The following is a 14019-nucleotide window of genomic DNA, read 5'->3' as shown; positions in this document are numbered from 1 at the left end:
CGTAGGAGAGCAACAACCCAGCAGCAGGACCGCTACCTCCGCCTTTGTGCAAGGAGGAACAGGAGGAGCACTGCCAGAGCCCTGCAAAATGACCTCCAGCAGGCCACAAATGTGCATGTGTCTGCACAAGCAGTTAGAAACCGACTCCATGAGGATGGTATGAGGGCCTGACGTCCACAGATGGGGGTTGTGCTCACAGCCCAACACCGTCCAGGACGCTTGGCATTTGCCAGAGAACACCAGGATTGGCAAATTCACCACTGGCGCCCTGTGATCTTCACAGATGAAAGCAGGTTCACACAGAGCACATGTGACAGACGTGACAGAGTCTGGAGACGCCGTGAAGAGCGATCTGCTGCCTGCAACATCCTTCAGCATGACCAGTTTGGCAGTGGGTCAGTAATGGTGTGGGGTGGCATTTTTTTGGAGGGCCGCACAGCCCTCCATGTGCTCGCCAGAGGTAGCCTGACTGCCATTAGGTACTGAGATGAGATTCTCAGACCCCTCGTGAGACTATATGCTGGTGCAGTTGGCCCTGGGTTCCTCCTAATGCAGGACAATGCTAGACCTCATGTGGCTGGAGTGTGTCAGCAGTTCCTGCAAGATGAAGGCATTGAAGCTATGGACTGGCCCGCCCGTTCCCCAGAGCTGAATCTGATTGAGCACTTCTGGGACATCATGTCTCGCTCCATCCACCAACGCCACGTTGCACCACAGACTGTCCAGGAGTTGGCGGATGCTTTAGTCCAGGTCTGGGAGGAGATCCCTCAGGAGACTATCCACCACCTCATCAGGAGCATGCCCAGGCGTTGTAGGGAGGTCATACAGGCACGTGGAGGCCACACACAATACTGACCCTCATTTTGACTTGTTTTAAGGACATTACAGGCTGATCCAGCTTTGATGTAGGGTTTTTCCACTTTAATTTTGTGTGTGACTCCAAATCCAGGCCTCCATTGGTGAATAAATTTGATTTCCATTGATTTTTGTGTGACTTTGTCAGCACATTCAACTTCGTATAGAACAAAGTATTCAATGAGTATTCATTCAGATCTAGGATGTGTTATTTGAGTGTTCCCTTTATTTTTTTGAGCAGTGTACTAAAAGAGTAATTCTGGCTCTGATCTGGTCCTGTTATCATTTTTATAACCAGACTGGCTTCATGAACTCATTTCAGGTGAAAGTCCTCCAGCGTCTCTTGGTAAACCAGTCTTTTAATAGAACGTCATTAATTAGTGACGCTGACGTCTATTAAAATGATCAGAAGCACAAAACACTGAAGGTAAACAGTTTCCATCAGGGAGAACCGAGTGGCTCTGAAATCACTTTTTACACACAAGCAAAGTTTCAGTTTCAGATTTATTTACAACTTAGTTCCAAGTTTAAGTTGAATAAAAACTGGCTTTAAACTCAGGATCACAGATGAGCTCCTTTACTATGTTGATCTGTAGGCGTCTGTTCATAAACATAAACCAGCCCAAACTCATTTACTATAAAATGAAATGGTGTTTGTAGAAATTCAGAAAAAAGCCGCGTCAGTCTCGACTGCATATGTGGACATATTTCTATATTGAGCTCTATTTACACAAAGTTAGGTTAGTTCATCATTTATGTTGAACAGACTCTCCCAAAGTTTTACGCTGCTGCGCTGACGTTGAACCGCGTGCTGCACTGGGTCGGTATGACCAACAGGTCAAAACCAGCTCTAAACAAAGTGACCACTGGGCCCTGATTGGTGCTCTGGCTTTGCGCTTCTTTCGTTTTGACATGTTACGTTTTTATACACACAGAAACCAAAAGGAACCACAGATTTCTCAAAATGTAGGAGGAAAAAGTCGGATGTTAGACTCTGAAATGTAGTGGAGGGAAAGGAAAAAGTCACTAAAATGAAAAAACATCAGTACAGATACACCAAAAATACTAAAGTACAGAAACTGGTAATGACATGAGTAAATGCATCAGTTGCTTTAAAAACAAACCAAACATAAATGAGTTTCCTATCGAACTTCCAGTGGAACTTAGAATGTCCAGCATCTATCAGCTCAGGAACTTTTAGGATCGGTCAAATGTGAAATGCTGGAGCTTTAGATGTGAGCAACCGCAAGCTGAAGCAGCAGGACAGAAACAAAAAACGAAAGTTAAGAAGGAGTGAGGAACGACAAACGAAGGAACAAAATGTAGGAGGAAAAACTGGATACCCCGAGTTAAATAAAAAGCATTAGCTTAAAAAAAATAAAAATAAATTTAAAAAGCAGGCAGAGCAACCAAAATATCTCTGAAGGCATGTAGCTGAACATGAGCTGCTAAACCAGCTCTTCACATCACATTTAAAGGAGAATTTCAACAGTTTTTCAGAATTCCTGTATAAACCAGTGGTTGGGATATAAACAGGCGTTCCGAGTGGTTTGGTATGACGTGGTTCGTTTGCAGAGAAACATACCGACTCAGATTTCATTACAGTAGCGGTGATAGGAACCAGGAGTATGTGTATATGCAAATATAGCCATTTTATTTACTATCCAAAACCACCAGTGAACGCACTCGTGTCGTCAGATTTTTTTGTGTAAGGCTGATTGTAAACTAGTGGAACGTCTGGAAAAATAAGGGTTTTAGGGGATTTGTTTTGCATTTGAACACCCTCCACCATGAACAAAGTGAAATAAACGGATAAAAATACATAGTAGACCAAACTTTTGTCTCAAAACGACTGCAAAGCAATGCTTCAGGCATCAGACAGGGCGTGTAATTGCCTGTGAGGGAGCGTTAAACTCCTCAGACGTCTGGTTCCTATCACCAGCACTGTGAACAGTCCTGACTCTGTGGGTTTCTCTAGAGTTAGGCATTTTATAGCAAACCACTCTGAATGACTTTACTGACCTGTCAACCATTCACTTAGGCATACACGGCTTAAAGACGGGTGGAGTTTACCTTGAAACTCAGGTTTATTTCAGGGGTTTTGCTTCGGACTAGACTAAAGCAGCTCTGTGAAGCAGCATGGGTGTGGCTGTTTGGCTCAGGGCCGTCTCCATAGGCTGAATAGCCTTCACAGGTGGTTGATTCACTCGTGGAAGCGTTTGACTTTGTCCCGCGGTTGTGCAATACCTGAAGGTATTTTGTATGAAACCTACCTGGGCGACATATTTGGGCTTCTGACATCAGCCGACACGAGCTGAGCGTGTAGCCTAGCCTGCTTACTTTCGACTTCAGCCGAAGTCTTCAGCGTTTTTGGACTCACAAACACAGGCACAGTAGTGCTAACCAAGGACAAACTAGCCAGGCTGGTGCTCGGCGAGTGAACAGATCTGTTTGGGTTTCTACTTCGGGAAGTTGGGAAGTTTATGGGGTCGTTTTTGGCTCTGGCCGGATTTGAGTCTCGTTCAGCCACAGGTAGCTAACCGACCGGCCTCTCGCTCCGCACCGGGATATAAAATGGTGAGTTAAATCTAATCAGGACATTCCTTTCTCTAATTTAATGTGTTATTTTGGGGTGGAAGTTGTTCTCAGAGGCCGTATAGTGTTTCCGCGAGAAAGAAAAAGGGAGGAGGGGGGCGGGAAAGGCGGGCTAAGAACATTTTCCAAAGAGCGTGCCATGCAGGTCGCTGTCTTTTCCCACCCCTTTTCCGGCAAGGCCGCCCTCCAGCGCTAGGACTGGTACTCATAAGCCAATAGGAGGCGTAGTAGGAGACCACCAGCCAATCACAGCGCTGGACACCGCGGCCTGTAGGGCGGGAAGCGGGAAAATATTAACCAATCCCAGCGAAAGAGGCGTTGTATTACAGCGTAAGGGCTGGCTCGCTTTCAGCCAATCCTAGTGCAGGAGGCGGGACGGTGCCAGCCAATCAACACTCTGCCAGGCAACACATTGCCGGAATACGGGTGGGGGAAAAAGTCTGCCCTGTCTTAATGGGATACGCGCAGTGGAGAGAAAGACAGTGAATTATTGAAGCGATCAGGTAGGCCGGTGCATCATCTTGCCTCCTTGTATTTGTGTCTTTATTGGCTCCTGTTTTGTTAGCTTGGCCGACATGTGTACAGCTGTCAACGTGGCTTTATAAGGTAAAGCTTTTTTTCTGATCAATGACTATACTGTGATGCAAATGACGTGTAACGTGACCTCTCCAGGCGTCTGTTTAGCCCAGGCATCCTTAATGGAGCAGCTCTTAAGTGCTTAAGTGAAGAGGATTTTTAAGATGGACAAGTTTGGGGTTTTTAATATACTTTATAAAGTGCTGTTTGAATTCTAACTGTTTGGATCTCTTTTAGGAAAAAGGGTTTCTCTGCCATACAGTGTTGTAGGCTTACAGAGTTCACTGCTATTAGAGTTTTTGCTGAGCTCCGTTGTAAATCAGCATCTGCCGTCAACGGGTCTAGATGGCAGGCTGCCACGTTCGTGGCTATGCGAGGAAAACTGCTTCATGCTGGAAAGTTGTCTGGAGACTTCGCTTATGTTAGCTTGGGGCTCCCTGTCCGGAGACACACCGAGTGTGGAAATTCGGCACCCACAGACATTCTCACCACACTTATTAACAAGGCTGAACTTACTGAACTTTGTTTTAGCTCAGCTTTTCCTTTTTATCTGCTGGCTGGAAGTTGATGATGTTCTGGTCTTTGTGGGAACACTGGCTTCAAAGTGATTGAGGAAGTGTTGACATTTGGTGGTTACATTGGAATGTTCATACGTTGGAAAAATAGTTGCGATTCCTTGGGTTGGATGGTTTTCAGGTATGACACCTCCTTGGTATAGGAGGCACATTTCTAACCATGTTTGTTTTTTTCTCTCTTTGCACGACAGAGCTCAAGCGAAAAGGGAACCGTGCTGAGCCGGGTCACGACATTCTTCTCGAAGAAACGAAAGAGCAGGACTTCGTCCAGGGAAGCAGATGAAAATGTGTCCACAGCGACCAGCCCAGACAGCCCAGAGGCGTCCGCAGGCATTCTGAGGCATTCTTCGGGTAGCTCAGAGGGAGAACAGGTGTTTGTTTCCGAGGTCAGGCTCAAAGGAAGTCCCAGCGTCCGCAGCGTGGCCTCCATCATCACGGATGGAGGAGACCTGCCGTTCGCCGACAGCGAGAGCAGCAGCCGTGGCAGCGTGAGGGAGGTGACCCGGCCGCAGAGCGCTGAAGACCAGAGCGCCAAGCGTCTAGTAACGGAGGTCAGTAAGAAATTGCAGGTGTTCCTGCAGGAGACCAGTGTGACCAACGGAGAAGAGCAGCAGATCACGCAAACGACGTTTAAGAAATGTGTCGAGATTCCTGTGAAGAGCCCCTGTGAACGCAAGTCTCCAGCTTTCGCAGGGGGGACGGACATTAAGAAGACCGCTCTGAAACCCGTATTGGGAACTAAAGGAAATTACACCGCCCTAACTGGGGTCACACTCAGCTCCGTGTCCAGAAACCTATCGAGCTCTGAGAGTTCTTCGGAGCAGGGGGACGGTGACAGCATGGGGAAACGAAACTCAGGCCGCAGGAGGTCCCGCAAGCTGAGCGATGGCTCTCGCGAGGTGCTCAGCCCGACCAAAGCCTCGTCCCCTGAGGTGGAGGAGGGGTCCAGCCAGGCCTCGCCCTCGCCCCTGCAGCTGCACAAAGCCATGTTGGTGGAAACGCACATGGAAGAGGAAGAGAGCGACTCACCTACTCTGGCCACGCCCGTTGCAGACAGCCCAGGTGAGAGCTCATCTGTGCAGGGGACGGACATCAGCAGTGCCCCCGTCCTTCCGCTTGCAGCAGGTTCTGAGCCAGAGTTGTCTCAGGCCTCAGTGGAGCTAAAACCTGGCACAGCAGAGCCAGCAGAACCTCTCAGCGGCGTGGAGGAGGTCATAACTGAAAAGCGCAGGAGCGTGAAGCTGTCCACGAGAGAGAAGTACTTTGCAAAGAAAGTCTGGGTCTCCTCACAGACAAGTTTGAACGCAGAGGAAGACGACACACCAGACGCGAGCTCGGATGTAACCTCTCGAGGCCAACAGAAATCTGAAGTGAGAATGTGAGTCAGCATGCGATGCGTACAACTACCTGCTTTCTCCCTTTCTGTACTGTTCTGTTTGCATGTGAGCAGTAATGCTTTTGTCCTTGTTGTCCAGTAGAGATCAGAGTGTGCAATATGATCTCCAGTTTCCCATGATTTTTTTTTTTGTATGAGGGGAGAACAATGAGTCTCAGGGCTTTTCATAGGTTCAGAACTGTGGCTGTGTGGATTAAATCGGCTAAAAAGAGAAAGCAGGCTGTATCAATACTCTCATTAGAGCTGTCCTGCATGCGATGTAGAGTCATTTATTTGGAAACAGATCACGTCGATGAAAAGATAATGAGCAAATCATATTGTACTGCCATTGTATTACAGTTCTGAGTCAACTAGTAGCTGCTCATTGTATCTTAAAGGTGACGTCCACTGATTTCGTCCACTGAAGTCTGTCCTAACTCAGATGTAAACAAAGTCATTCAGAGTGGTTTGATGTTGTCGAGATACTTGAACACCTAGATTCCTTTACAGTGGTGGTGATAGGAACCAGAAACTGCATTGTCTACAAAACAAAAATGTCCACTTTATGGCACGGTTGTAAAACAGTGTTTCAAGCATCAGGCAGCACGACTATTTGTATAAGAGCTTCTTGTGATTTAGCTTTTAGAGATGTTAAACTCTTCAGATGTCTGGTTCCTATCACCACCACTGTGAACACTTCTGACTTGGTACGTTTCTTTGCAATACATTGTTTCACATCTAATCACTCTGAATGACTCCATCTAAACTCTTTAATGATGCAGTAATGGCGAAAAATTGGTGGAGTTCCCCTTTATATGGAATGCTTACTGAGTCAGAGCATCTCCTAAGCTACATAACATTATGTTTCTATTTGCCCATGAGGTGAATTAAGGTAAATGCACTTAATTTAATGCTTTTCCTGAGATGTTGTTGTTTTTTATGACTCATCAGTCATTATAAGTTGACTCTAGGCTACTATGAACTGCATCTATGAAGAAGACCGGCATATTAAATGGCCTGTTTAAACTTGCTTAAATCTGATCCACAGTTTGCTAATTACATATTGCGTTGGATATTGCATATGTTTCAGAAGTTGGATATCAAAGTTGAGTTAAAGAAGAAAATACTTTGAGACTGATTCAAAGGAAAGGACGAAGAATAATTCAATTGACAGTTAACTTGCCTCAGTCTAATATTTGGTGATTTATATGAGTCTGTAATGTTTTACTAAGCTCAGCCTGACTGAGTGTCTGAGTGATTTAGATGGTCTGAGATGTGTCATTGGTCACCATGGTTACTGTGTTGTGTGTTGAAACGGCATGGATTGTTGTTGAAGGCCATAATCAGAGATGGCAGAGCAACAAAGTTTTCCCCCTCCTAAGCATCCTAAATAAAGTAAAAGTGTCTGGCATGAGGAAACTCATTCAGAAGCTCATTTATACTTATTTATATGTCTTATTTACTTATTATTTAAATAGATTTGCATTGTAAGTATTAAAGTAGTGATACACACTTTAGGCCTTCATGTCAGATGTGGTCATTTGAAAGGTTTTTTCCTTCTAAAATTCAGAGTGGTTTGATATGACATGGTTCATTGTAGAGAGACTTATCAACCCGTATTTCTTTACGGGGGGGATGGGACCTAAGGTCGCTATGTGTAAGCAAACATAGCACTTGTATTTACTATTCAGAACAGTCTGTAAATTTGTGCATTTTTAAATCTGAAAAAATAATGGGTGCTATTTTGTCTTCCGCCACTCTGCATGTATTTCTCCACTATGACTAGATTTTAAAAATATGTTTTATGCTAAAAGCCTATCACAAAACAATTGTAAAACAAGGTCTTGGGCATCAGGCAGCGTATTTGCAACCTTTTCATGTAATCATTTTCCGTTAGGGAGCTTTTAGAGGCATGAAACTCTGTCTGGTTGTCTGGTTCCTATCACCAGCACTCTGTACACTCTCTAGAATTTCTTAAATCAAAGGTGAAAATGAAAGGCTTAAATCAGTCGTTGCTAAAATTCTGAAATCTTTGGAATCCCCTCTTTGATCTCTAAGAGGTATAATTTGTCTAGTTCAGTGAGAAGATGCCTTAAATTTGTTTTAAACAAGTTTTGCAAATACCTGGTTGTGGCTTTAAGTATAGGGGGCCTTGGAAAGGAAAACCTTCATTCTTAATCTCATCCGTACCTGTTTCTCAGCACAGCAGTGTCTTTATGATTTTATTTTTTTCCACAGTCTGCCAAACCTCAAGAACGTCAGTGTGGAAATCAAGCAGCCTAATCAGAAGTCATACGACTCTGTAGGAGAAGAGGAAGCTAGCACAGAGCAACTTGATGAGGATGTAGAGAGCCTGACAGAACCTTCTAATAACATTGTAGACACTCAAGAGGAGTCTCAGTTGACAGAAATGCCTTTATCCAAGGGACAGTTCAGGGTTGTGGCAAGCAGCCGACAAACCTCAGCTTCAGTGTCCAGGCGTGTGGAGAAAACGGGCAGTGGATCAAATGAAGAGAGTACTGGAAAGAGCTCAGCCCCACCAGTGGCGGCGAAAACAAAAGCTGCCATGGGTCAAGTTACAAATTACACAGAGGCCCCAAAGGAAGAAAGCAGAAGAAAGGCTGCCCAAAACGGCAGTAAATCACCCACAACAAGGGAGCAGCCTACTGCATTCAGTAAGCCCTCTGACAAGTCAAAAATTCCTAAGAAGACCGCCCCCGAGGTACCACCAAAACCAAAGAAAGATCTACAAACAAGCACGTCACCCGATGCATCAGTGTCCTCTCCGCTTCAGACACATGAGATGGCACAGGCAGAGGGTGGTACATTCAGCTCAGGTAATACTGTTACAAAACCCCACTCACCACTGCCATCTGGTAAAAGTGAAACCAGGTCACCTGTTAAGGATGAGGTAAGCGTGGCTACTCGAGGTTTAGAGGCTAACCAAGCACCACAGTCTCCTCACACTACAGAGCAAGAGCCGAAGAAAAGAAAGTGTTCAAAATCCCTGAGCACTGAGGACAAAACTGACTCTTCTCCTACTGGTTTGGAGAAACTTAAAGAACTCAGTGACTCCAAGGAAGGTGTGAAGTCTAAAATACAATCACAAACTTCTACTGAAAAGCCTTTGAGCCCCAAGAGCAAGTTGCCGAAAAGCTCGGAGCAACCTTCAGTCAGAAAGAGCACGGAGTCCAGACTCAAATCAACAGACTCTGTTAATAAAAGCCCTAAATCTGCCAACAAAACTGAAAGAGACGACATGCCTCTCTCCCCCTCAGAGAAGAGCAGCATACAGGCCACAAATGAAACCCACATCACCAAGACAAAGACTCCAAAAAAACACAAAGCCGAAGCATCACCAACGGGAAGTAAACTGCCTCGTTTAACCCCGCCCAGTGCTCCAAAACAGCCCCTGGAGGAAGAAGTTGACTATGGAGAAGATGACTCACTCAAACAACCCTTGCACACTGATGCCAAGCTAGAGCGTGATGATGATTCATCCTCAGTCAACGGTCCTCTAAGTCCTGGACAGAGGGCTGAACGTGACCAAACTGCTGGGAATGCTGTGGTGAAGGCCTCACCAGAAGCTAAACCGAAAAGGCCCGTGAAGGAGCTGAGCGATTTTCCAACAGCGGGCAGCAGTATTCCAGCGCCACGTCAGAAAAGTCCCTCTAAACTTAAACATAGAAAAGAGGTGGAAAAAGGAAAAGTACAACACATTGTAGAGTCTCAGACTCCGGCTGAAGTTTCAGAACAGAGTGTGGACAAAGCAGAAGAAAGGACTACGGAGCGCATGGAGCATGCTACAGACTTGCAAGCGACTGAAGAGAAAAAGGAGACCTCTGTAGAACTTGCTGTGGACTTGGGAGCATCAGCTCTAGTGAAGGAACAGAAAACGAACAAGGACGAAGAGATTCAGATTGTGAGAGTGACAACTACTGAGAGCACTGCAGACGTGAAGACTCCAACTCAAGCAGCTGAACAGAAAATGGGTAACGTCAAAGACAAGCAGAGTGCAACTACGATGTTCACTGAACATGCTGCAGCCTTAAAGAGTCCACCACAAACATCTGAAGCTGAAGAAGTGCAGAATGTGTGCAGTAAGACTGTAAAACATACGGCGCCAGCTCAGGTGCCTGAACAGAAAATGGATAGAAAGAAAGAGACGCAGTGTGAGAGCATGAACTCTGAGCATACTGCTGACTTGAAGGCTCTGTCTCGGACTTCTAAACGAGTAGCTGCAGACCTGAGGACTCCAATTCAGGTATCTGAAGCTGACAAAGCTGAAGAAATGCAGAGTATCAAGGCTAAAAATGCTACTGCAGATTTGCAGACCTCTAAACGTACGATGGACAAGGCCAAACAAAAGGAGAGACAGAGGACTATTGAAGACACTGCAGACTTGAAGACTCCACCTCAAGCATACAAACACGAAGCTGAACAGATGCTTAAAATGAGTAATAAGATTGTTGAGAGTACTGAAGACTTGAAGACACCACCTCAAGTATCTGAACAGAAATTGGGAAAGCCCAAAGGTGAGAAGAGCGCTGAGCATACTGCAGATTTGAAGATTCCACCTCTAGCATCTGAACAGAAAGTGGAAAAGCCTAAATGCAAAAAGAGCTCTGAGTATACTGCAGATTTGAAGACTCCACAGCTAAAATCTGAACAAGGGTCTAACGAAGCAAAAGAGATGCTGAAAATGAGTAATAAGACTGTTGAGAGTACTGCAGACTTGAAGACACCACCTCAAGTATCTGAACAGAAAGTGCAAAAGCCCAAAGGTGAGAAGAGCACTGAGCATACTGCAGACCTGAAGACACCACCTCAAGTATTTGAACAGAAAGTGGAAAAGCCCAAAGGTGAGAAGAGATCTGAGCATACTGCAGATTTGAAGACTCCACAGCTTGAATCTGAACAGGGCACTAACAAAGCCAAAGAGATGCTGGAAATGAGTAATAAGACTGCTGAGCGTACTGCAGACTTGAAGACTCCACCTCAAGTGTCTGAACAGAAAGTGGAAAAAGCCAAAGGGGAGAAGAGCACTGGACTTGCTGCAGATTTGAAGACCCCACCTCTTACATCTAAACAGGACACAAACCAAGCCGAAGACATGCTGAAAACAAGCACTAAGTCTGCAGAGGATACTGCAAGCTTAAAAAGTGCATCGCAAATACCTGTTCAGAAAATGGACAAGGCTGATGAAAAGCAGCAAGTAAGTGCGAAACCCGAGGAATGTGCTGCAGACTTGCAAACTCCAACTCAAACGTCTGAAAAGAAATCAGGCCTGGTCAAAGACAAGCAGATAAGAAATCTAAAGACCATTGAACATGCTCATGAGTCTAAAAAGGAAGTGGAAGAGCCCAAAGAGATGCAGAATGTGATTGTTAAATCAATAGAGGATACGGCAGACTTGAATACCACATGTCACGTACCCGAAAAGAAGCTGAAGAAGACCGGAGAACCACAGAGTCTGACCATGTTGACCACAACTTCAACACAGAAGGAGAGCACAGCTAGTGTATTGGCTGGTAATTCAACACAAGACCGTGCTGAAGCGATTGCTGTGGAGAAGTCTGATCAAGTTGAAACCAAAGCAGCGCCAGAAAAAAATGTTTATCAAGTGACAAAATCAGAAGGAGAAGCATCAACAGATACTACTGTCCAAGCAGATAAGCCCAACGCAAAACCAGATCTTGTCAAAGAAGAGGAAACTCCTCCAGGAACATCTGTCACAGGTAAGGACAGACCCACTGCTAAAAAGACTGATGGAATGTCGCTCAAACCAGAAGCCAGTGGCCACACAAAAGCCAAAGAAATTGAAACTAAAAGCTCTGAGCAATCTGAGAGACCACAGGAAACAGCCTCTCCGGTATTACAGGAGGGTGTATCGAAGACCTCTCATCAAGCTGAGGGCGAAGAACAAAAGGACGTTATAGTAAATGGTATTGCAGTGAAAGCAGAAACCCTGTCGAAAACTACAGCAGCTGTGGTTCAAATTGAGGAAGCTGGTCACGAGGAGGCGAGCGTTGATACGTCTGTTCGAGACAGCAGAGATGAGCAAAAAGTGTTACAGAAGCCATCTGATACAAGAAAAGCTCATGATGCACTTAAACCACTAACCCCAAAATGTATCAAGAAGGACGATATTCCTGTGAAGAAACCAGTTACCAAGGCAGCAGCTGAAGATAAATGTCCTCAAACTTATTCAAACTTAGTTCCTGATCAGGAAGCTGCAACAGCTAAGGTAGTTGGGCAACCAGTTTCGGATAAGATGAGCTTCCACATGGATAAAAAGAGTGAAGCTATGACACCCAGCACTCCTGATAGTATGAAAACCAAACAGAAACATAAAGCTGATCTCACAAAATCTAATAAAACTGGGTTAGTATTTGATGCACTCAAACTGCCCACACCAACCAATAAATCTCAACAAATTACAGCCCATGACCTTCCACTGGGCTCTAAAAGCCTGTCCAAAAGTAAGGAAGCTCCATCGAGCTGGCTGGATGTGGACCAAGGATTCGAGAAGAAGCAAAGCAAGGTGGAACGAAAAATGAACTGTTCAGCAAGCGATGATAGCCTGTTGGAGACATCCGATGATTCTGAAGACTTCATTCGCAAGATCAAAGAGCTCTGCTCCCCGTTCTCCTACCCCCCCAAAAAACATGGCCAGACCAGGATGATGACGCCTGCTTTTGCTCTGCCTGCCATCAAAGAAGATCATTTCGAGAAGACCTTTGACCCTGAGGAGTTCAAGTTCGGGATGCGGAAGACCACGGGCCCGAAAGATCCATCTCCAGCTATGATGATCAAAAGGAAAAACGAGGAAGCAAGGAACAAGCAGCCTTCAAAGCGTTTGGGGACTGAAGACAGCTTTCTCTTCAAGGCACTCTCCTCCCGACGGGGACAAGACAAAAATGACGAAGGAAAGGCAGCCGAGGAGAAGGAAAAAGAGGAAGACCAAAGCACCACCAATGATTCTGGGAAGATGTCGTCGCGGTTAGAAAGAATGTCTATCTTATCCAACCTAATGAGTTCTTCCAAGACTTTAAGAAGGACCCAAACTGAGCCTGATGCTCTTACAAATGGAACAGTATCACCGACTTCTCCATCCCAACAAGTTCTAACACCGGGTGAGAAGAGCCCAGTGACGCCATCTGAAGCTGTCCAGCCACCAAAGGGGGCTGAAGGGAACTTGACAGATCAAGGTATGCTTGTGGGTGGGTCTGGTGAGTCTCTAAAGAGTCCTTCTACTCCTCCTCTTCCTCCTCCTGCTCCCAACTTTTCAGAAGTCAAGCTTCCTGATTACCTGGAGAAGTATCTGAAGAAAGACAGGGAAACCACTGCAAATAGTTCCCAAAGCCCAGAAACGCTTTCCCTCTTCCCAGCAACGGAGGTGACTGTCAGCCCTGAGGCATTAGGAGGGAAACCAGCCAGTGTGGGCCAAAAGAGCCTGCCAGAGCCCCCAGAACCAGCCTCTCAGCAAAAACCACAAGCCCCACAGACCAAACTACCACCTCCAACATGCACACAGGTAAGTGTGACCTCAAAATATTTTTTTAATGGAATTTTTACAGTATAGATATTTTGTGCTATGAAGAGATCTTGAGCATTTTCTTGGAGTTCAGCTTTGTTTATTACTACCTGCCTTGTACTCCAGCCACTTTGCTTTGTTGCATGATGAATCACCTCAATGCAGGAGGTATGTTAACCTTCTGGGCTTTAGTTTATTGCTCAGACAGGGGATTTTAAATGCTTATTTCTGCATTCTCAGAAATAAATCTCAAGCTATTGTTTAAGATGCTGGGCTTCTTCCCCAAAATATCCAATGCAAAAAATAAATCTTGTGAAGTGAAAATGTAAATCTAGCCGATATATGAAATGTTCTGTGTTTTGAGATATTTCTCTGAATATTGTAGATTATTTAACGTATTTGTAGTATTTTTACTTGGCTTGGTCAGGTTCTATTGGTAGATATTTTTTCTTGTTTCAAACATTAAACCAGCAGAAGAATATCCCTTAAAATGAGTAAAAATGTCT

The 14019-nt window shown here is 45.2% G+C and overlaps 1 protein-coding gene across 4 annotated transcripts in view; it reads left to right on the top strand.

The window, feature by feature from the left end:
• crybg1a (crystallin beta-gamma domain containing 1a) overlaps positions 1 to 14019 on the top strand; it is a 107150-nt gene that overhangs the window by 63803 nt on the left and 29328 nt on the right. For 3 of the 4 annotated variants that reach the window (XM_037542098.1, XM_037542099.1, XM_037542100.1), the window contains 2 exons: positions 4793 to 5979; positions 8215 to 13513. In XM_037542098.1, coding sequence (XP_037397995.1) covers positions 4793 to 5979; positions 8215 to 13513 — 6486 coding nt within the window. Of the gene's footprint in view, positions 1 to 2988; positions 3433 to 4792; positions 5980 to 8214; positions 13514 to 14019 lie in introns of those variants that run through there. The other variant, XM_037542101.1, reaches the window with a different exon arrangement.

Source organism: Pygocentrus nattereri, chromosome 10 (genome assembly GCF_015220715.1).
Source record: "Pygocentrus nattereri isolate fPygNat1 chromosome 10, fPygNat1.pri, whole genome shotgun sequence".
Classification (NCBI taxonomy): Eukaryota; Metazoa; Chordata; class Actinopteri; order Characiformes; family Serrasalmidae; genus Pygocentrus; species Pygocentrus nattereri.
This window is presented reverse-complemented; position numbering and strand designations above follow the sequence as displayed.